Consider the following 24097-nt stretch of genomic DNA (forward strand, 5'->3'; position numbering starts at 1 on the left):
TTGGCAACTTTCAGGGAGTTGGGCTTTATCTGCATACCACTTGGAAGTAGTTTGGGATGTGCCTGCACAGAGTGAGCCTGTTGCCAATTTATGTCCTTCCCCTACCTACTGCTCCATTGCCATGTAATTCATGACCTCATTTGAGTTGATTCTCTTTCTCACCAATAAACTGTAAACAAATTATTTCCTTACAAAATAGAGTATTCATCCCACCTTTTGTTTCATTTCATTTTGATCTAAGTAGCTTGCTGAGAGAATATGGCTTAATCACCCGTTTCTTTCTGGGTCTTATGTTTGATTTTGCAAGCTCTTGGTACTTGGAGTGAGTCAGATTGCATTCCCCTCTCTTATCATTATGCTGTGTGCTTGGAGGGGTTTGTGTGGGCCATCGTGTTCAGCTCCCATGAGATCACACATCTGGTAAGGGATGGAGTGTGTGACCCCACTAACAGCCTCTTCCTTACCTCCAGCCTTCCCCCTCCCATCATCTGAGAAGGTTAAACTAAAAGCAACATCTATGATGGCAAAGGTCCAAGTTTGAAATGTGGCCATTGTATGTGTTCAGTTCAAAAACAACATCTCAAGGCGAGTGCAGTCCTTACAAGTAGCACCCCTGGGCCTTCTTTTATTCCAAAGCAGAGATATTTACCCAAGGAAAAGAGGGAAGTGACGGGGTAACAGAGTACACATGTTGTGAAAATATGCAGGCAGAGACTGGAGAAAAAATAACATTCTGCCACAAGTAGCTGCCTTGTTCCTCAGCTTTTTTTTTTCCCTTCAGATTAGAACCAGCCATTTCTTGTGCTCTTTCAAGCACCTTCTGTGGTTTCCTGACAGCTGGCTGAAGTGGATTGAAATCTGGCCTAAAAAATGGGCAATGGGTCATGTTATTTTCAAGAGAGAAGAAGCAAAAATTCCCATAACGGTCTTTGGTTTTTAGTCATTGTTGTTTGGTTTTTGGTGGGGTCTTTTTGTTTGTTTATTTATTTTAGGAAAATCAATGGTGGACATTTTAGTGTATAACTTTAGTTTGAAGTGATTCAAACATCCAGGACATCATCTCTTTTCTTCCTGCTGGCTGATTTATAAAGGCAAGCAGTGTTTAGTGTGGAGTCAGTCTATGCTTTTAATCAGGAGTGTGAGATGAAGGTGCTCAGCTGCATAAAAGAGAATGCTGGGGGGGGGGTTTATGGAGTTATTTGGGGTTTGTTTTCTTTATCATTGTTTTTTGTTGTTATTTGTTGTTGCTGTGATTTTATTGATTTATTTATTAATGATGATATAACACTTCTCTTGCAAAAGCCATTCCATTAACAGAAAGAGAAGCTTTAGTAACAGTGCGCAGGCTGTTGTTCTTCTTGCCTCTCCTTAGTCTGGATTGACAATGCCAATACATTCCCTGCTTTATGTTCATCAAATGGTTTCTGTTAGTAGTTATAAACCTTTCTTTCATTCTCTGGTGAATGTGTTCTTTTTTTTTTCAAATAGCTTTCAAAGAGAATGATTGGTTCATGGACTTCCTAACTTACTTGACCTGTATTTCAGGGTATGGGGCTTCCCCTTGGGAGCAGGGCTAAGTAGCCCTGCAGCCAAAGGGCACAGCCCAAAACAGTAGTGCTGTCAGCTAGGTTTCAGGAAAAAAGGGGAAAAGCAGAAGCAGGGTGAGAGGTACAAGAGAAAAATCTCATCAAGAGACAGCAAGTACAGAAATCCAGTTGTCATGCCTGCTGTATGGAGAGAGCCAAGAACTCCAGCAAAAACCCAACTGGCTGTAGAGTGGAAGGAAAACAGCAGTGTTGCTTGTCTCCTGACTTTTGAATGGACAGAGAAACAAACAACCCTGAGCAGAGCATGCAGGTAACAGAGCATGCCTGTGACAGGTACAGCAGCAGTGGGAGCAGGGAGGCTGTAAGAGTGGAGAACCAGGACCACATCTTGACATCAGTGTATGCTCTGTGTCAGCAGCACCACGTCTGCTCCTCCAGCGCTGTCCTGGGAGCAGCTTTCTGTGTTTTGTTCTAAAGTGTTACAGATCCTTCTGTGGGTGGACTGGTTGGGACAGTACTCTTTGTATGATACAGTCTACCTGTAATGCTTCCGGAGGCTTATTTAATGGCACTTCTAATGAGGGTGGTTCTTTATTTGGAAACATTCTCTAAGAACTGCAATGTAAGCACAATGTAAGTGAACATACAGTTCACTGAATAGAGGTTTTTTTTAATGGGTAAATCAGATAAAAATAGTCATCCATTCTTAATCACAAGTAGCTCTTTTAGAGTGAGAACCAGCAGTACAGTCTAATGGATAGAAGATGTTGATGGACACCATGAATGCCTTAGTTCAAATGTTCGCTCAGGTCTGCACTTGTTGAGTGACAATGGATAACAAACATGGGTCAGCCCTTTCAACCAGTAGTTAATAATTCTGAAGTCCCGTGTGAAAATCTGTGGGATAAATAGTTAGCACTTGCAAAGTGTTTGGAAAATATCATTTTCCACATTTCTGTTAATTGTTTTTGACAGTGCATCATGATGTAAAAAATATCTGTCAAACATAGAGATAAATGGGGCTCTTCATATTCCCTCAGGTCCATGCTGCAGTTGGTAAAAGCACACTAATAAAAGATGAAATGGATTCAAGCAAATTTCCTCATCACGTCACTGAGTTGCCCTGATTTATACGAAGCTACATCCTTCATTACTGATTTGGCTTACTGTGTCCAATGTATTTATAAACACAATTTATAAATACAGAATTTATAAAGTGAGAAGGTCTGCTCTCATAGCCTATCCATATTTCCAGTAAGGATTTCTGCACCAGAGGTACAAACATCATTGTGAAAGGATACATTTTATAGTCTTCGGCTGCAGAATGAGCCCTTTCAGCAGTATTAACTCTCCCACATTCATACCAGAAAGTTGACTTGGCTCCTGGAAGTAGCACCAAATGCCAAAACAGATTACTTCCACTTTATAACCAACTTTCACCTGTTCTTTGTTTACGAAGGCATTAATGAAAGAATTCATCGTGGTATGGTTTAATGGTCAGAGGAAGGTAGTACAGTTCAAGGCTTTGCTAGGCAGCAGCTCAGGTCCACTGCAGGGTCGTTGAGTGAACTGTTCAAACTATCTGTAAAATACATTCCCAGTCAGAAAAAATGGGTGCAAGAATATTACTATTCTGCTGACTTTCTTACACATAAGCTCTTTGTAGAGACTTAATGCTTTTTTTATTTTTTTTAATTATTTACTATTTTTACTGGAGTGAATGTTATAAACTCCCCTTTTTTTTCCTAGTTTTTGTATGATTGGCTATCACAGCAATGGCCCTGTTTTTATGTGACATACTGTACTCGCTATTGTTTGAAATGGCCATTAGAACACTTGACAATAACGTTTTCTTTCCCAACTGGTTTGTATTTTTTCCAGCACTGATTTTTTTTTTTTTTTTCCTTTCCTGTTTATCTCAAGTAGCTGGAGGAAAGGGACACATTGCGTCAGGGCTGATAGGACGAGAATCAGACCTACTGTATGTGCTGCTTGTATTCAGGCCTACAAATGCTTCCTTTCTCCTCCCCCCCACCCTTCCCAAAGCCAGCTCTGCTCTATTCTTTGGAGCCAGCAGGATATTGAGCACTGCAAGACCTCTACCCTTTGAAGTACTGGTAGACCGAGGTTCTCGCACAGTTCTTCACAAAGCTTGTCCCTGAGCTTGAGGAAAATAGGATGGTGAGGATGGAAAACTTCGTGTTCCCCACCTTTGAGACAGTGTAAAGAAACATCAGGTTTGCTGTTATTTGGCACTTGGGATGTTACTATTTAAAACTTGGTCCAGTCTTAGTGCAGAGCCAAATTCTGATGTGATTTACTCTTGCTGTGTGTATGTTTGCTCCTGCACAAATATGTATGTGATGGCTGGATTTGCCCTCCTGGAGTTGCAAAGGATTTGCTAACGCATAGAAATCCCACCAGTTTAATTGAAATCAGTGTAACAGATTTAGTGAAACTCGTACCACACCCATGCGTCAGCTGAATTTCACTAAGTGCTTACACAAGCGTTGACAGTGGTTTAAGTAGGTTGGCTACTAACGTCCATTTACTTAAACCAGTGCAGTTTCCAGATGTAAACAAGATCATAGTCAAGAGCTGCGGGAAGTCCCTTCCCTAGACCCAGCTTTGCAACATTATTCAGCCAGTTGCTGGCCTTGTCCCCTCTCAGCCACCTCCGGTTCTGGAAGGAGTGTGCTCCCCAGCACGCTTCTTCCTGTGGGAAAGGGTGCGTGCGCTCAAACTGCTCATTAATACTGATGTAGCAGATCCTGCCTGAGGTGGATTAGGGTGCCTGTGCTGTCCACTCTGTTCCAGCAGGGTGGCAGTCCCAGCAGCTGGAGGACGGTCACAGCTCAGGCTGGGTCGTAGCCTCAGTGACATACAGGCCAGGTTGCCTTCAATCAGCTTATACGCACCTTACCAATTCCTACTGAATGGAAAGCTTATTTAATTTATGAGCCGAGGAGCATCAGCTTGTATCTAACACTGTGCCAGTGTTCAGTCTGTCACATGCCAGGAAATTTGCCTTCGGTAAATCATTTCCATTTTCCAGTTAGCGCAGAATATTCAGCAGAGAAGGTTTCAGGCTGAATCCAAAGTGGCTCCATTTGCCATTTCTCTCACAGTAGTTTGCTCTCTGTAACTGTAATTCTGGAATACCTTTGTATGGCTGTATTTTTGTTTTACTACTCATTTGATTTTTGCCCTGGTTGCCATAGCTGCCCAAAAGCTGCCGGATTTCTTTCCACTGCCTTCAGTGGAAATGAGTGGAGCAGAGCCCAGTTGTCTCTGTTGTAACCAGGGAAGATCTCTTATAAATATCTGAAAAAGTGTTTGAGCATTAAGGAGCAAAAACATAAGAGCTCATGGGCTAAATTCAGTAGATTTGCAAAGTGAATCCAATTGTTTCTTCCTGTGTTTTGCTGGAGTTCAGCCCCATGGCTGTTTAACCCAATCATTTTGCTTCTTGTTCAGCTCCCAGCTGTGTGCTCTCCTCTTCTATTGGCACTGGCATTTTCCTGACCTGAATAATTGCAGGAACTGGCTTAAGACAGCTGAAAAACAATCCTGTGAGATTTTTTTTAGAGCATTCAGCTATGGTGGAAAGTGTCATGGAACTGCATCTTTAGATAACCATTCATCAGTTCCTCTAAGCTTCCCAGCACAGTTTCTGAATTTGGTGGGCTTGCTTCATAGCTGCTTTATAATAGAACTCTCCAAAGCAGCTAGGACCCACCACTGAGAAACAGCACTATATATTCTTAAAACATTTTTAAAGAGCATTCTAAGTTAATAGCCATATAGGTTGCTTAATATCAGGAAGTGTTTAATTTCAGGGGGATGATACAAGTCTGCAGCTTACATTAGGCATTGTTTTCTGTGAGATTGGGCCTACTTCAACAAATAACAACAGGAAACTAACAGCATGAAGGTATTTGGCTTTTGGAAGGGTTGATAGACCTTTGTTTGCTCTAGCCTGTTTCTCTCCACTGCCAGCAGAAAGTTTTTGGCCACCTTGGTGGCTTTGTCACAAGGGATTCTTGCTTCATGTGGATGCAGAGAACTGCAAAGCAAACCTAGAACTGAGCTCCTACAACTCATCTTTTGTCTTTCTGAAAAGAATCAGTGGTCCCCTTACAGGTAACTAGAGGTCAGGACAGGAACTCTGGCTTCGATGTGAGCAGAGTAGTCCCTAATTGAGTGGTCAGAAGCCAGAGATCTTGCCTGTAGTTTTTCTCATTCTGATTCAGTCACCACATACTGGCAGATAGGATAAGCTTATGCTGCTGCTCATCCATGATTCTGCAGTTAGAGATCTTCTGATCTCAGTATTCCCAGGCTTTTTACTTTTTATGACCCCTAAACTAATTTTCAGGTAGAATAGAATGAGAAATTTTACATCAGGCAATCCTAGTTTAATTTTGCAGTGTTTTTTGCCATTTGTTGAGTAATTGCTGGTAAAGGAAGGGTGCTGAGACATTAACAGAAAACCGTGTTTGTAAGCGTGGAAGTATATATTACTGCACCTGCAGAACAGTGATTTATTTACCACAAAGGCATCATAATCACATGAAAGCCCAGGCAGTGACCTCCAGAGGATACCTATGAGATGACCACAGCACATACAGACATGGAATTGCCCCTGTCATCCAGGCAACTGGGATCATCTGGATAGAGTGTAGTGTGCCTAAGTCAGGGATTTGAAGGTTGGTTTGGACATGTTTGCTTGTTCATTTGGAGTTGGTGTCCTTGCATAGCTGATGAAAAGGCAGGAATAGCTACTCAGATGGCCACAGTTGCCTCATGCATTCCACTACAGAATCTTGTTTTCAACGAATTCTAATTTACCATAGCATTTGGGCCAGAAATGTCTATGCAAGGGGCTTACTTATGGATGGTTTTGATGGCAAGTTTCTTCAGAGAGTTTGATAGTTTCAGGTACCATTGGGAAAAATCTTCTTGATTTACCAATGATTAAAAAAAACAAAAGCTGTATTACCTCCATTTTTGGAGTATAAGTTGCATTTTGCTGATGGATGAGAGGGATGCAAAGAGGAAAAACACAGGAAGGATTTTTATTTTAACTGAGAATTTATCCAGAGAGTGATATTCTAAACATGTTCCAGGTCAAAGTGAATCTATCATCTTTAGACATTCCTTTTTCTAACCTTTAGAAACTGTTGTGACACAGGAAGGCAGTATTTGAAAAGTGGAAGTTAAGTTGTATCCTTCAATCCATGGTACTCCTTGAGCATCCTGAAGGAGCAAGAATGGAAAGCAGCAAAAAGTGCAACCACAGCAGTGATTGGCCTGGAAAGAGTTGAGCAGAAGAATGTAGGAGAGACAGCTGTGAGGCTGTTTAAGATTGGGGTGGGACAAGGAAGAGAACCACATAGGGAGATACAGCTTAAAGGGACTCATCTCCAGACTTGAAGTTTACAATGAGGTTTTTAAATCATACCTTTCACTGTTACATAACAATTGGCTGACAAGATACTTGCTTCATTAAGCTCTTGCCTTTAGAAGGAACAGTACAGCTGATATTTGAGCAATATCAGCATTTTTCTGTGGTGGAATGCTTTGGGGGTAATACGATTTGCCATTTGCCATTAGTAAGGTAAACCATAAGCTAGTATTTTGGCTTTAGATTTTTTTCATCTAACACAACTGGAAGATAATAAAGCCAGTTCTTTGGAAAATGCCTCGTACAGCACCAAGTCCAGCTCCTGATGGCTTTTCACTGATAGGGCCATTCAGTGAAAACATTATGAGCATCTCCTTTATGAATCCTCTAAAAACAAAAAAACAACAAGTGATTCAGTAGTTCAGCCCAGAGTAAGGACTTTTGGTAACCTATAAGGCAATAATTGTATCTGTATCACAGTTTAAGTTTTAAAACTCTCTTTGGTAAAATGGTACCAACTTCTTCAGTAAAACTTAGTCCAAGATGAGGGCACTTTTTTATTTCAGCAATAGCTGCATTTACTTCTTTCCGTAAGTTTCTTCAAACTTTTGTGGTGCTTGCATATGTAACTGGGGTTTGACCTATTTCTAGCAATCACAGAACTCTTGCTTGCTTCAAATTCCGGCTATTCTGAAATGCTCTGTTTTGATACTGGCAGCATGTCAACCCTTCTCATCTTCCCACTAAAACTGGAAACTCTCTTGATTTGCAAGGGGTAAGGAGTGGACGGAATGATAAAACCGTCATAGGAGACTATAAAATTTATCATGAGACGGAGATCTATTAGCCTGTAAAATTTTCTTTGGCTTGATTGCATCTCAGAGTTTACCAGAACATACACAAACAGTTTCTAGTTCTAAGAACTGTGCAGACCTCAGCTTTGCATATGGCTGTCTCTCCAAACCACAAGTCACTGAAGAATGTCAGTGTGATGTCTGGCTGGCTGGAGGAGGGCAGCTCTCCGACAACAGGCTTGTGGTTTTATCCCCGCAGTATGAAGACTCAAACGTTAGAGAGATTATTTTCTTTCACATGTATTACAATTTATTTCTTTTCCACAGTCTGAAGTAGCAGCACCTGTGTAACCTTACTTAACTGCCTTCACACTTCTTCTCTCCCTCAGCTAATATTCCGAAAGTACTATAAACTTTACTCTCTTTCAACTGCAGAACAGCAGGAAAGCCTGCATCTCTCAGCCTTGTCCAACAATGTGAATGTCTTCTGTGCATTGTTGTCGGGGAGCTGCTGTTTTACTAATACCGCAAGAACATGACCACTACCAAGCAGAATAAATCTGACAACTGAGCTGTTACTATTTGTTTTTAAAAAAGTTAGATACATACAAGGATCTCTTGTCTGCTTATCCCTGAGCCTTTCCCAGACACAGAGCTTTGCAGACAATTTACTAATGCTCTTTGCTTAAGGAATTTTTTCTCTGGTAGAGGCTGAGAGGAAGCTATATCCACACACCCAAATGCAGTCGTGTTTCCTTACCTTTGTGTTGACAGAAATTAAAAAATAGCATTCTTTATAATCTTTAAGTCTTTTCCTGCCATCTGAGGTCCTGACGGATGTTCATTCCGTTTCTTGCTTCTCCACTCATTCTACCAGCAAGTGTCAGCTAGACTTGTGTATTAGAAACTAAACTGAGGCTTGTCACATATTTAATTTCTGTTCTCTGGGACACTGCAGAAAAACTGCAGTTATCATAGTTTGCACCCTAACCAAGGCACCTTGCCTCTGTCCCAGTTTATTTTCCATTCCCTAGTATGTATCCTCCTCTGTCTCTATAGTGATGATAGTTGTCAGCAAATGATGGACCATTTGGGTAAGTGGCATTCAATTCCTCACTTGCTGCTCTCTGCCATCTGGCGCAATTACTTTGCTATCTGTTTCTTCTTATCCAGCCTCGCAGAGCTCGCTGTCTCTCAAATGACTCAGAATTGATTTCAAAGAAATGCAAGACTGTAAAAAGATAGGCGCAAGTCCCTAGCAAGTGGAGGTAATTCATAAACTATTTCATTCTTCTTTTGAGTCCAAAATACCTGCCTTCCAGTGACCAGAAAGCCTTACTTTTACAGCGAGCAGCCCTTTTGTTACAGCTCTTAGCAACAGAGAGAAGGGAATTTGTTAAAATACTAATTTTATTTCCACACTGTCACTTTAAACATGAGCCAACTCCATGTTTTCCTGCAAACCAATGAGGCTTGAGATTTTTTTTTAATTAAAAACCAGCGAAGGTGGGGTTTGTATTTCCTTTCCCATAGAACACATTTGAAGCACCTCTGTCTCCAGCTGGCTGTGGGAGCAGAGCCAGCCCATAATGGTTCCAAGCCCAGTGTGTGCACAGGGAGCAGGGCTTTCACCTGATTGATGGCTCTGAAAGTGTGCAGCGCGGTGCTGAAGCTGGTAGCACCGAGGTTGTTGAGAAGTGAAGGGAGTGAAGGTGGCTGTGTTTTTCGGAACCTGGCAATTCTTATCTGTCAAGTGCAGTAAATAGTGCGTGAAGGGGATCATTTCATCTGCTTGTGGGTGCTCTGCTCCATGAACCTTTTGAAGTGGTTGCCAGAGGACGCTGCTGAGATTGGTTGAACTTCCTCAGTGTTCTTCCCTGGCCCTACAGCCATCCTTATGGCTGGGCTCTCTGCAGCTCTGTTACAGAGGCTGTATGGGAGACATTGGTAGGAGTAGGAATGAACATAAATTATTCACCCTGATATCAGTTAGGTACTTAAAGTAATGTGACATCTTCCACAGTATCAGTACATTTTCCAACTTTCCATAACATTAATTGCTTCCTGGGCTTCATATCACTCCTGTTTAAAACTGGATTTCTTAGAAGAATCATAGTATCTTTTCTTGATCTGTGACATGGTGGCCCTGCTGTCATTTCCATTAGTATGATAGTGACATTATTGTCCCAAGTGACTTAATTGTTGCTTTTAGGGCTTTGCAGATGATATCTCTATAGCACCTCACTAATGGGAATGCTTCCAGCATTATGCTGGAGAGGCAAAAAGGAAATGTCCTTCTTGGTCAAGGAGCTGGTGTCCCTGTCATGCGTGGGGTGTTGGGAGGTGCATCCTGGTCATGGTTCACAGGCTGGAGAAGGAGGGAATAAGGTGGGAGTGACCCCCACTGTCCCACTTTCAAGGATTTTTCTTTTTCTTGAGTGGAGAGGATAAGCCATACTTGAAAGTGTGAAAAAGGGAGAAGAAATATGGAGACTAGAAAAAGGGGAAGAGGCTGGGGAAGGAGCACATGGCAGGGTGGCGTATACCTTGCTTACTGGAGTGCTTATCTGTAAAAGTGGGTCTGAAGAGCTGAAAATGTGCTTTTCTGCCGGTTTGCAGATTCAGGCTTCTGAGCAGCTTAGAAGCTGAATGCATGGCCTATTCCATGACAGCTGAGTGGTGCCGGGTGGACCCGTAAAGTGCAGACACGCTTGAAGATGGGCAGGTGGCAAGAGAAATTATCTGAGCTTTATTGAGAGCCAGAAATTCTGGGAGACAGACGCCTGATTTCAGTTTTGGGCAGATGCTCAGGTCGAATCTTATTTTGTCCAAACCACTTCCCCTACCCTTGGGCGTGATATTTTCAGAGTGAAAGGACAGGCAGAGCCCAGGGAGATTCCAGAGCAGGGCTCCCTGCACAGCTGCTCGGGCCGCATTCACCGGCTGCAGGGCAGGATTGCGCTCCTCCCGTGGACAGCCAGGGCCTGGGCTTGTGCACGCACACAGAAACATGCAGACGCGTGCATGTGCACACCAGAAAAAACCAGTTCTCTCCTGCCTGCTGGGGAAGCTTCGGTTACAGGCACCAAAGCCAGAGATTGTGCTCAAGTCATTCTGACTCGGAGCGCTATATCCCTGCCTTCCTCCTTCCTTTCTCAGTACAGAGCCAGAACAACACTCCTCCTCCTCCCACCTTTGCCAACACGCCTGACACAAAAAGCAGAAAGCAGCCCAGGCTGGCCGCTGCAGCTGGTGCATGTCAGCCAGGACACACACATCAGGGCAGCCTGGGAACCGCAGCGCGACAGCGAGGGAAGCGGGAGGAGTGGGGCCGCAGCCCTCCTTTTATCGTTATTATTATTATTGTCTGCTCTTTTAGAAAGGAAAAGGAAGAAAGATTACAGCAGCTTTTCTATTAAATGAAAAGATTAGCGTGCCGTGGATGCTTTGCTGGGGCGTGATGAGATTTGCAGCAGATGAGCCGGTTGCTAGGCGATGCTAATGAAAAGCAGGCTTTCAAAACTGTGTGCTGTGTGGGCCCAAAAGTTATCTAGCCTCCCGCCCGCAGCCCACCGCCCCGTGCTGCCTCCCAAATATTTATCAAATCCTCACTGGGAACAGTGAGGCAGAGGCTGGGCTGGGCTGGGTCGGACAGCTTGCTGTGCTGGGGCTGCCCGTGAGACACGCACACGCGTGCCCAGAACTTTGCTAGTTTTTCTTTTCCTCTTTACAAAGGAGGAGGTAATTGAAGACAAAACAATGACTTTTTTTTTTTAAAGAAAGGGGTGGAGGTGGAGACAAGAAGCTTGCAGACCAGCTTGGGCTCAGGTTGTGGAGATTAGGCAGAGCGTAAGGGCTGTGTGCGTGCTGGGTAGGTGCATGTTTGCTCTCTCCCACTCTGTGCTCCCAAGCTGGGCTCTGCCGTGCCCTGCTCTGTCTTCCCAGGAGCTGCTTTCCCTTTCAAGGTCTTCCCATACAATGGGCCGATTTTCCCATGCTCCCAGGGAGCTGGGCTATGTGCATGAAAGCTGCAGCCTCTGTGGACCCTTTAAATACAAAAGTCGAATGCTGCTGAAGTTACAGACAAGGCTTCTGCTATTTTTACAAATGACCCGCGTCTCACTCCCCTTCTCTGAGCATCAGCATTCTTAGATATCTTAGCAGCTGTCTCTCTCAGTTGTTTTTCAAGTGAGCTTAGTGTTGGTGTGACAGCCCCGCAGGCTGATACCTTCTGCTTTTACCCTGTACTCTTCTCACTGCTGCCGTGCCTCCAACCCAGATCAGAGTAGCTTCATAGCAGCAAAAAAGGAGGTCTCCATGGGCCGTTCTTGGCTGCCAAGAAGTTTTGTGTTACAGCAGGATTTAACAAGGTCTCATTCACAACAACCTGACCAAGTCATACAGCTCTGTGACGGTAAAGCTGTGCTGACATTCCTGAACTACCTGGGGCCACGGGATGCAGCTTGGCCCCTGCAGCAGTGGCCCCTCCACACAGCACACTGGACTTACATCCTTCCCTTGCCCCATGGTATCATGTTCAGTGGGAAGGGCCATGTTCTCCCCTCAGTGCCAGCGTGTATTTTTCATGAATGCTCTTGGGGAGGCAAGAGGTTAGCATGAATTGGAAACAGAACTTAAAATTACTGTGGAGAGCAAATACAAGAGTCTTATACGGTGGTCCCATAAAGGTAGTCCAACTCAGAACGTTAACGATCGTGGTTGAGGTCTGCAGAAGCCACCAGCACTTGGCTTAATGAAAACAAGAGCATGTGGGCGTTTTGTGGGATTTTTTTGTTTTGTTTTGATTTAAAACATACTGTAGCAGCTCTGTTATTCCTGGACTCGTTCTCACTGATGCCAGTATAAATTGCTAATCAATAAGAAATTCCTTGGGCAGACAGATTTTGGGGTGCTATATTACACCAACCTCTTTACGCTGTGTTTCCAGTGAAATCTGGACATTTTTTTCCCCCCTTTTTTCTACCCTCAGCACTGTTTTAGTCATATTACATGAGATGTTAAACCAAGGTTCTGATCGTGTGTGGTCATTAAAAATCTCAAGGCATACTCTCCAGAAGTTAATCTTTCAATTATCAGTTAGGGGAATTAAATTTTGCTTCCATAAATTCTCCTGCTGTTTCAATTAAATAGGGATGGCCAATTTCTTAATGCTTGGGAATACAGCCAGCTGCTGTGTGCAGACTGTGGGATGTCTGTTCAGGTAATGCTCCATTATTTGAAGTGTGAATCCTGCAGGACATGTTACAGAACATGTTATGGAGTGCAGCAGGGGCAGAGCAGCTGGGTGCCCTCCCTCCTGTCCTTTGTCATGCCAAGCAAAATGCCTGGAGTGCTCCATGTTTTTGAAGCCTGGCTCCAGGCATGTCAGGGCTGCACTGATGTGCCTGCAAGGTAGTATTGACCACTGTATAGGGGAACATACTTTTCTCTTCTTTCCGAAGTTGTTGTGTAGTGCTGTTCAGGGAGGCCAACTATTACCCCTAGAACCATCTCAGTAGTGAAAGTGGGTATTCCTTTGTGTCGCTTATTCTTTATTTTGATGTCTTCCAGAATGAAAAGTGATGTACATGGGCAGAATAACAGCATTTCTGGAAGTAGCCTTATGTGATATGTTCTTAAATCAAAACCCAGCATATGCCTTTTTCCCATAGTTTTGTTCCCACTGTAGCAGAGGCCAGAAGCCATGCACAGCTGGGTCAGTCTTTTGTCAAAGTGCTGCAAAAATGCTTTGATTTTTGATGTTAACAGAATTGGGTGATGAATGTGCAATGTGGCCAGTTTTCATATTTTTCACTTTTTTGTTTTACTTCTACACAAGCACCTACAGAATTTTGAGCAGTCAGGCTTTTACCAGTGTGATGGTTCATAGGAAGCCCATTTAATAGTCACCTCTGCGACCGCTGTGTGTGCTGCATCTTCTATTCATACACATAGGAATTCTTGAAAGAATCCAGGAAAAGGAACCAGATAATGTGGTTTATCTGTATTTACTTGCAGGAGATAAAATAGGGATAAATCTGGTGAAATGTATTATCCTGTAGGCTTCAAGGTGTTCAGTGTGTTTAAAAAGTAGCTGACACATTCCTAGTGTGTACCTGGAAGCATTCGTGACGGTAAACTTTCTTTCATGTAAGGTTTGACTGTGTGCTCCTTGGACTTTCTGGGGAGTAAGATAGGGTGTGTAACAGAATTGGGGGATAAATGCTCTTAGATCTATACAAGCAGAACCACTTTTGCAGACTTAAAGATAGCAACACATTTATTTCCTCCCTACGGTAAGTGCTGTGTAACTGAAATTAGCATTGCTGGATTTCTAGTTCCACAACTGCCCCTACTATCCCTACCAATTGTTTAAAGAAGGTCCTCTGCAGATTCACACACACTCAATTGATCACGAATGAACGTAAGAGCAGTTATTAATCTTACTGCCTGGTTGCACTCTAAACCCCCTTCTAATCCTGCCTCTGTTCTCACAGACAATGACTGCAGTGAGATAAAGGCAGGATCAATGCCAGCATGGAGCTGCCCTTTTTAGTAGTTATCGTGGCAAGGTTTTATACATCAGCAGTAGTGAGCGGTTCTCAGCGTACTGAGGAGAGAAGGGAGTGAAAATGAATTAAAAGGGTCAGACGTCATGCTTCGGAAGGGATGGCAGAGTCCCATCGCCACTCTTGGTCTCCAGTGAATTTTTTGATTCCTTGTATTTAATGCCTGACCTAATAAGACATTGCAGCCCTACTGCCCCTTAGAGATCCATGAAGAGCTGAACACAAACTAAGAAAGGGCGCATTGTGTCTTTGATCCACTGGGCAGTATTTCACAGGCTGGCAGATTTAATAAAATCTCAGAGGAACCTCAGCTCATATTTTAAGAGGCTTAACACTGAGTTAAAAGTTCCTTTACTCCTGCATTGTTGGAGACTGTTCTCTTCCTGTGTGCAGCCAGGAGACCTGTAGGGAACAGGGGCTTCATGAGCCCAGATTGGAGGTAGGCAGCTGGCTGAGACTGGTTGGAAATCTGCAGGAGGAATAGCGGGAAGCGAGAAGCTTCCTAATCCTTTTTGTGTTTCTTGTTCTTTGAAGTCATCCGCTGCCTCACATGCAGCGTGAAAACATCACTCCATACCTGAAAGGAAAGCCAAGCTGCTGATAGGGCCTTTTGGTCAGTCGTTTAGAACTGTGTGACACGATAAAGCTAGGTCTAGTACTGCTGCTTCTAGCACTGTTATTTGTACCACTGCTGACAGTAAGTAGAGATAACTGACTCTGCAGCCCGAAACAGGGTTGCTATCAGAGAGTCCTCCCCAACATAGTGTTTCTAGAGATAGCCAGAAAACAAGTGGCAAGGCGGAGAAGATCTTAACAAGGTTGATAAAAGGATCCTCAAAGCTTCACGCAGTGCCGTAGTCTCTTATCCAAAGCTGCCTATCTTATGGAAAAAGCAAAAGATGGTGAAGCAGCAAGCAAGGCAGGCTGGGAGAGAGCCACTCAAGCAGCATGCTTTCTTTGATGTTCCACCCTGAAGACCGGGGGCATCTGAGCCAGGAAGCAAATCACAAAGTGCCAATTTGGAGTGCAGACAGAGGTCAAAATCTGAAAACTGATGAATAGTGGAAATTGCAGTGTTTGTTTTTGAGTATCTGATCACTTTAACCACTGCTCTGCTCACTCCCACTCTGCTTGCTTCTGTTATTGCTATGGAGCTGGTGGTTATGGGCTGCGTGGATAATATCAGAGCAACAGTGCCAATCTAAATCATATGTCAACCCTTCAGTCTAGCTTTACATAGAAAAACTAGTGCTAGGAAAATGGCAGTTCAAGGGAGGGGCAGGATTTTACTTAGATTTTCAGAAGTGCAGGGTAAATAGTTCTGAAATCCCAAGCATTTGAGTATTACCTTTTTTGAGAAGTGAAGTACGGTTCTTATAGTGTTTCAGTCATCACTAACTCTAAAATAGGATCCTTTATAAACTCAGAAATTCACTGCTAGGTAGCTGCCCACTCACATGGATAACACAGGCTGCTGGACCTGTAGTTAAAATTTGCATAGCCGTTGACTGAAGTTTGCCTTTTGTGATGGATGAAGTTTCATACTTTAAGAAGTGTTAACAGGACCCAGTAAGCAATTTGCCAAGACTGGCATCTGAAATGATTGGTGATCAGGAAGGGAAGGCTACAAACTTGCTTCTGAGAACCTGTGCCAATTTATACTTCTCTTGTAGTACAGCAGCTGTGGCCCCCATTTCATTGAGCCTTGTCCTCAGAACCGTGTCTTCCTGCAGACAGATGCAGATTCTGCAGTGGTGTACAGACTACAACCTCCACAGATACTTTTAACATAACTCTTTTCTTGAGGGAAAACAGCAGAAGGGGGGAAAAAAGTTTTCAGGTAGAAGAAATAGCCAATTGCTACTGTTATGCCTAGGGGTGGTGCTGAATATCCAGAGAAAATAAAGAAAATTGAATAAACTCTATCGCAAAGGAAGAGGCAGTCATGTAAAAGGCAAAGATGATTTGTGAGATTTTGCAATACCTTCCCAAGGGGAGTAAGGCATTCTGCTTTGAGACATTTAAAATTAGACTGGACAGGGCAATGGAAATTCCAAGCACTGGCCCCTTTGGGGCAGAGGGGATAAGCCACTAGGTCTCCCTTTGCGTGTTCCCTTACTCTTTTGTAACTCTTCATGAATACCTCCATTCCAAACAACCATTTGTCTTCCCTGGACACCCATCCTGGCCCTCTGTTCCCCCTTTCCCCTTTAAGAAAGGAGCAGGGGTTGATTCATGGTGTCAGTTATCTTCCAAGCTCTACGCAGATCCCAGGGGCAGGAGAGCATGGGGCTGATGAGGGTAGGGGTGATCAACTACAGGCTTTCCTGTTACTGAGCTTGCTGCAGGCCTGGCCGTTTTTAAGACTTCAACAGATGTTTCTGCTTAGAAACTATTGGCATCTTTATGGACTGTTTTTTCCATTCTTCCCTCCCAGCCTGTGTCCCAGCAGCAATGAATTATGTAAGACTACATTCTAGCCTTTTCTTTATTAATATTTCTGTAGATGCATCTCTAAGAAGCGTATCTGCAGTTCTCTCTCCTAGTTTTAGGTGTGTCTGCTTTCTCTTTGACCGAAACACGCACCTACCTCAAAACATTCCTGTGCCTTTTTATTCCCTTACAGACACAGATGCCAAAAACACAAACACTGAAATCCCTGCTCCTGGCTTCAGATTCAAGGCATCTCTCGCTGTTCATACTGGGATCTTAATTGATATGCCTTGTGCTTAGAGGTTAACCCCTTGGTATGGGGCTGCCTTTATTTGTCTTTTACCCTGCACTGATTGCGCTGCTGGTGCTTAACAAACAGTAATTAATAATAAATAATGGAAGGAGATTTAGAAACTGCTGTGAGAGCTCAGAGCGGCTCCAACAAGAATCATCCCCACCTGGCTTAGTGGTTTAGCTGACAGTTATTAGAAATGAACCAGTTTTAGACGGTCTTGAGTGGAATAAAGGCACTGGACTGTTTTATTTGCACTGTTGATAAGCACTTATAATCCTGCAAAATACGCAGTTTAATGTGTGCAGGGCACCTGGGTAGACTTAACCCTTTTACACCGGACAGGAAAACTTCGAAGCTTGAAACTGGAGAGATTAAGTTCTTTAAAAGGTGATGTGAGTAATATGTGCAAGACCACGTGCAGATTACTTTAAATCAGGAGAATGAAACTTTCTGCATTGAAAAAATTTGGCATGGCACCACCAGACCACTCCTTGATTTCAGACATACTATAGTAGCAGAAATAAGCAATTTCCTTCTTTGGAAACTCACTACTAGAAGGAAACAGAGTAGCCTTAGCCAGTGTGCCACAGCCAAATGTGGGATTTTCATGCAGGCCTCTATCTACTTATTACAGCAAAAGGTTGTAGTAAATCGCCTTGATGCACTTAGTGACTGAATTCCCACTGAAAGGAAAGCACATCTTTGCCAATAGAGTACACTTGCATCGTCCACCGCCTCAAGTCCTTCTTGTGACTGTGGTGCTCTGACAAGGCACATCATTGCAAAGTGGTCCTCTAGCATTTCATCCTTACGTGAATTCAGTGTCAATACAAAATGCCGAGTAGATGGCTTCCTTTAATGTATAACATATGCAGGTTCTCTAGTAACAGCCAATCAAGTTCACCTTGTCCTACCCATGTGCTTCCACACTGGTTTTGCAGGACAGTTACGATGCCTGGAAAAAGGCTCGGTTCTTTTTTGACACCTTGTCTGAGATTGCCCAGTGAGAGAGGTAGTGGTACCGATGGCTGTGATATGACTTTGGACCACTGAGGAGATGATCTGGAGTCCCCCTCCAAAGAGAGCAGAACATGTTGCAGCTCAGCTGGCCTAAGTGACACGAACTCCCTCATCTTTCAGATTGTAATCAAACCCCCATGGATTTCCTTCCTGGAAGTGGAGCAGTGAATCTTATCTGCTGAGATCTAAAACTTTGTCATAGCCTTTTTCTATGTTTCAGTGAAAAAACACTATAAAGATCAGCCAGTCTAGCATCTTTCATCAGTACCTGTATTCATAAGAGACTCGCATGCAGTAAACACTGTGGTAAATAGGAATTTTCAAACTTTAGTCTCTGTTTACTGAGAGACAAGGCATTGCTGAGGGGAGCAGATATTTCCCCTCTTTTGAACAGGGAGTGCCATTACAGTGGGCAGCATTTTTTTGACTGATGTAGAAGAGACAACCTCCATGCCCTCGTGTCTTCAGAAAGCTTGGCACTGCACAAGCATCCTTGATGTACATCCTCATTACTTCCTGGTTTTGCTGTTATTGTTATTTTTAATAACTAACGCTCTCCTGGTGGAAAGAGTCACATAGCGAAGTAGCCAAGATCTGATCTCAAGAATGCCTATGCTTGCTCCTTTAGACCATGTTGTTTTTCTTAGGAGAATTTAATTCTCTTCAGGGTCCAGGAGAGTTGTGAGCCAAGCTATGAGCTATTATCCACTAAAAAAGAAATCTGCAATAATAGCAAATGGAGCATGTAGGCTGCCTTGCCAAAGAGCTTGATGCTCTCTCGTCTCAGAGGTCTCCCCAGATCTCTCCCTGTTAAATATGAAATCTTCTAGCTCCTTAGGGCCCACTACTGAGCCCTGGCTAGTGGCTTTCTGCCAGTACTGCTTTACACGGTTATACTGTTGGCTGACGCTGCATTTTTACAGTACAGTTTTGTTTCTCATAGTCTTAGAAGTGGCCATTTGCATTGTCAATAAATACATCTCTTTGCCCAGTACACAGTATTCTCCTAGCGGTTTGGTGCTCAGACTGTAGGGAGCTGTAAACAACACTGTTTATACTTTCTGCTGATACCAGAACATTAGCATATAAATAGGGGAGAGATTTAAACAGGCTAAAACAACCCTAGCCTGGCCTATTGGGAAGGGCGGACAAGCTGCTTTTCACTCTCCTTGCCAAGGATGTCAACTTTTCTGTGGGACTATTGCAAGAATGAAGGGCTTAAAGAGATGGGAAGCTTTTATCTGACAAAAGAAAGGTCGATGAGCCTTAGAAATGCAGAAATGGTCTGAATAATGGTCTGCCTGTTGGGATTTCCTTGTAAGCACTGTTGGTGTTAGTGTGGGTATGAGCAGAAAGGAAAACTACTCACTTAAAAATCGCTGCAGAGTGTGGGACAGGAGCTTCATTTACTGGGTGACTTGCAGTAAAATGTTAAAAATATTATATTTGCAGCTGGAATTAACCTACTTAACCTGCAGAGGCATATCGTGTAATCTTCAGCATTATTTTGGCTACAATATATTTCAGTAACATGGTACAGCCAAATACTAAAGCAAATAACCTATCTGTCGAATTACTAAAATTCCTCTCACCTTTGGAGTCACTGAAAGACAGGCACAAATCCTGCAGTCACTGTCAAATGACTTTGGTTCTTTTTTCAGCGAGGTTTTATTTTATTTTTTGTAATAGAATATGTGAAGGGGAGTTAACTGAAGTGTAGATAGAAGCAAGGGAGAAGCTCTCAGTTAAAGAGTCCTTTGGAAACCAGACACCCAGAAAGAGTGAAAGCAAGCCATAAATGACATTTCCAGATGAGAGAGAGATTGTAAAGAAAGCTGTCACATGAAGAGTGGAAGTGAAGCAAAGAATCAGAACTTACTTGTGCTGGGGATCTGTTCTGGGCTTTGGAGATGTGACTCGATGGTGTTTTCCTAGCGACCTCTGGCTCTCTAGACCCATTCTGGGACTAGAGATCTTTGGGCAGAGCAGCCTCTTGCTCTGTTCCCTCTGATAGGAGGGGGAATGTTTGAGATGGTTTTGCTTATCAGAAGCAATGAAATGTTGTGTCAAAACAAGAAGTTCCTGTGATCATTTTATACAATCACCTTTCTGAAGCCTGTGGAAAAAGCTGGTTTCAAGGTTAAGACCCCAAAACTGGAAGAAGTACTGGGATTTGTAATGTTTAATCCAGAAAAGTTGCTGCAGGCCTGCTGTGTAGTCACTGTAAGTGTGGCAGTGAGAGGGGAACATGAAAAAGAGGGAGATGTAAACCAAGCGGGCTTTTATTCTCTTACTAGAGCTCTTCATTTAGTATTTCTGTGTTTGGTCCTTCCAGTGCCTTCTTGGCTGATGAGTCAAAACAAATATTCAGACCTGGAAAAACTGGCAGCGGTGGTAAAACAAATCAAAAGGCACTTCACAAAACAAACCACAGTGCACACACGAGCTTGCTAAGATATGCAGGAGACAGATCTCTTTGTTTTGGGGTGCAGGTTACCAGCAGATAAGCAATTACCTTTGTGGTAGAAATCTCTGATTGCATACTGCTGGAATAGCACAGGGAGAATAGGAGATATTTCTGAGCTGTGGGACCATGAATGTTCCAGAAAGGGTGAGGCATTAGAGGTTGAAGACTGCAAAACATTCCTGTATTTCAGAGAAGACCTTGGTCACCGAGCTACCATGTTCTCCCACAGGATTAATTGCCCTTGGATTAACCTCATTAGCAGTAATTATGAAGTGTGACACATTTCCCTGTCATCATTTCCCCTGCATCATGCTGTAGGACATCTTCCTCGTGCTTCTGTCTTTTTATCTGTCTTGTAGATTAGAGATGAGAATTCTTTGTTATCTCTTAGACTTCTTTTCTGCAATGTAAACTGACCAGTTTAAGCCCTATATGGCAGTGCTTTCAGTTCATTACCTCACTTTTGTTGGGCAAAATTTATTGTTCAGATAACTACTTGAAAACCACCAGGAATACAACTGTTATTTGTCTTTGGGTTGGGTTTCCATTAACCTGGGCTTTTCCAAGCCTTCAGTAAGCACAGATGTGGGAAAATGTTCCTCATCTAGCAGAATTCCTGGGCATCTGCAGGTTAGGAGATGGCTAGAGTATCAGTATCTTGGTAGGCTGAGGAAGTAAAGTACTAAGGGGACTGTGTTTAAGGCAAGGCAGTCAACCAAAGACTGAGCAACAGAGAGAATCTAGCAACTGCATAAACAGCTTTGCCAAGTTGGCTTATTTGGAGGATGTGTGTGCCCAAAGGACAGAGAATTCTGATCCTACTCTATTCACTTGGGTTATGTCGTACACAACAAGATTAACCTGAAGTTTGCCCTTCTTTGGCTTGGTTGTCACTTGAAATGTAGAAAGCAGGACCTATTTGATTTTCTTCAAAAATAAATAAAAAGAGTTGAGAAGACCCTGTTGTATATGTTCTTCTCACCAGAGGGCAATGAAGTCAAGTTTCTTAGCATAGCACTGTCCAGTATCACACAAGTGATGCTCCTTGTGTGATGAAATCCAAAGAACACCACCTGATGCAGCAGCAGTATTTGAACAGAAAGGTGGCACTTGGTCAAGGTGATTTATGCACAACAGGTGGCAGGCAGGTAAGCATTCTGCCCCAGTTGTCCACATGGGAGGGCTTGGCAACAGTCACTGCAGGAGAAACTGGTGTTCACGGATACTTTGTGGCAGATAAACTTATCTGCATCTCAGTAAATCTGCTTCCAAAGTGGCTTTAATAGTCTGCGTAATATGCCACATGCATTGCAAGAACAACAGGGTTGGGAGGCAAGATTTAAATTCAAAGCAATTGAAGTCAACTTGCAGCACTTTTCAAATGTGGAAATGCTGTAATGGATGGGAAGGGAAAACTGGAAGAGGTCTGAGCCTGAGCTGTTGCCAGTCCTTGGGGGATTTTAAAGGGGGCTGCTCTGAACTGATTCAGTCAAAAGTGAATAGGAGAATCTAATAGATGGAAATGGCTGCATTTGTAATGTCTTCATTTTTTCCATTACCTTTCCTCATTCTCTCTGAAGCACTGCTATTGCATCTCACAGAGCTGAACAGCTCTGCCAAGGCCTGGCACTTGGTATTCTAGTCAGACGGGGTATTTTGCAGGGTGCCAAACAGCCACAGTGTAGATGCCTCAGTCCTCCTCCCCCCCAGTCCCAATACACACAGAAGCATCTATGCAAAGCCTTACAAAGCCTTCTAAATGCCTTGCAAATAGGACAAAGATAGGAGGAAATGAGATCTCAGATTTCAAGAGTCCATTTAAAAATTTCACCATGTTGGGCGAACTGGGGTTCTCTCCAGAAGGCTTTGAGAAATGAAACTTTTGCTTTTGGGTACTGGCTTGACTTTGATCTACGAGGACACTTGCAGCTACGGTTTAACGCTTGACTCAGACTGTCGAAGAATGGCATATTTGGAGGGTGTTTTGAGGGTTGGAGCGACTTTCGGCGAAGCCCAGTGCCCAGGCTGCAGCCAAATGCCATCTCGTTGAGACATTTCTGGACAGGGAGAGCTGTGAGCAGGAAAAGCTAAGCAGTGGCCCAAATCATTGCCCATGGTGATGGCTTACAGGCTCCAAGGCTATCAGTCCTCCATTGTCCATGTCTATAAGTGTACGTGCTAGGAGAGAGCTGGCCTGGGAAGATGGCAGTGGGGCCAGGCTGAGTTTGGGTGCCCCGCTGGGCCTTCCCTTGCTTGGGATTGATAAATACCCCGCGCCTTCCCCCGCCCTGCCGCCCATTTTCCAGAGCAGAGAGCAGGCACAAGGGGACCCTTTCATCTCGGCACATCCCCTTGCTGATTAATGTGATGCAATGTTCCCACAACAACACTATGTCGGCCATGTAATTAGGCGGGAGATAATGAATGCTTCGGAGACTATTGAGGCAGTGGTGCCCGCCTCCCCGCCGAACAAGCTTCTTTCTCAGCAGTGAAGCGAAGTGGAAGGAGCAGCAGCAGAAATGCCATTGGTGGTGGGCCTAATTGTGCAGGAACCGGGGGCTCTCACAGCAGAAAAGAGAGTAAGGGCTGGTGTGGGAGAGATGGGCAAGTGGGTCCACTCCGGTATCTCAGGGCCAAACTTTTTGTTGTGTCTTTTCATGTGTTTGACCCTGTGGCAGGAGAAGCCTTAAATGTGCGCATCTCTGGCTTTGTGTGTGCTTTTTTGTTGTTGTTGTTGTTGTTTGTTTCAAATCGTTAGGGAAAGCCGGCATTTAATAAGCATAAGAGCCTGTCTTCTCAGTAACCCAGAGGCAAAGATGCTGGTGCTACTTAGTGGCCTTTGAAATGTGGGAAACACACTGGGGACACAATAGGCTTATTCTCTTTTAGGGGGCTTTACAGTTAAGCTGCCATTGTCTAGCTAACATTAGCAAGAAGGATACTCCCCTTCTTCCCCCGACCCCTATGTAGACTCTGGGAAAACAACCAATTGGTTTAAAATGCGCTATCCAAAATGTCTTCAGATCGCTGGAGAATAAAGCCAGCAAGTAGCTGAAAGTCTGTCTGATCAGCTGGAAGCCAATGAATCTACTGTCAAAGGTCTTAGCAGCAATTCATTCCTCTGCTCAAACTGCTTTATGCATTCTTTATTGCTTGCTTGCTGATGCAAAATCTTTTTAAACCTCCTCTCTATCCGAGTATACTGCATACTACATGTAGGCAGTGCAACCTGGTGTAAGCAACTGGTAAGGTTTGTCCTGAACTTACTTCAGTAGTTATGAACATAAAAGGTAATTGAAGTTACATGTGAGGTGCAAGTAGGCAGAAAACATCAATTTCTGATGGCAGTGAAGCAGTAAAGGAAGCTTGTGTGCAGACTAGGTTAATTTCTGAGCAAGAGGCCACTGCAGATTGGATCATATCAGAATGAGCAACTACCAATGTTGCTCAACTACTAAAATCAAACAATTCATATACACATCCATAATGTTCTGAAGCCATAATGTGCCCTTTTATAAGTACATATGTTCCCAGGGTGACCCATTCAACACTACTAAATTAAGTG

The 24097-nt window shown here is 43.5% G+C and overlaps 1 protein-coding gene across 3 annotated transcripts in view; it reads left to right on the forward strand.

The window, feature by feature from the left end:
* RAD51B (RAD51 paralog B) overlaps window positions 1–24097 on the forward strand; it is a 329325-nt gene that overhangs the window by 242698 nt on the left and 62530 nt on the right. The window contains exon 11 of one of the 3 annotated variants that reach the window (XM_072338183.1): window positions 2588–2685. The exons of the other annotated variants lie outside the window; for them this stretch is intronic. Coding sequence (XP_072194284.1) covers window positions 2588–2607 — 20 coding nt within the window. The 3' untranslated portion in view covers window positions 2608–2685. Of the gene's footprint in view, window positions 1–2587; window positions 2686–24097 lie in introns of those variants that run through there. 3 annotated transcript variants of the gene reach the window in all.

The sequence above is a fragment of the Excalfactoria chinensis genome, chromosome 5, assembly GCF_039878825.1.
Source record: "Excalfactoria chinensis isolate bCotChi1 chromosome 5, bCotChi1.hap2, whole genome shotgun sequence".
In the NCBI taxonomy this organism is placed as follows: domain Eukaryota; kingdom Metazoa; phylum Chordata; class Aves; order Galliformes; family Phasianidae; genus Excalfactoria; species Excalfactoria chinensis.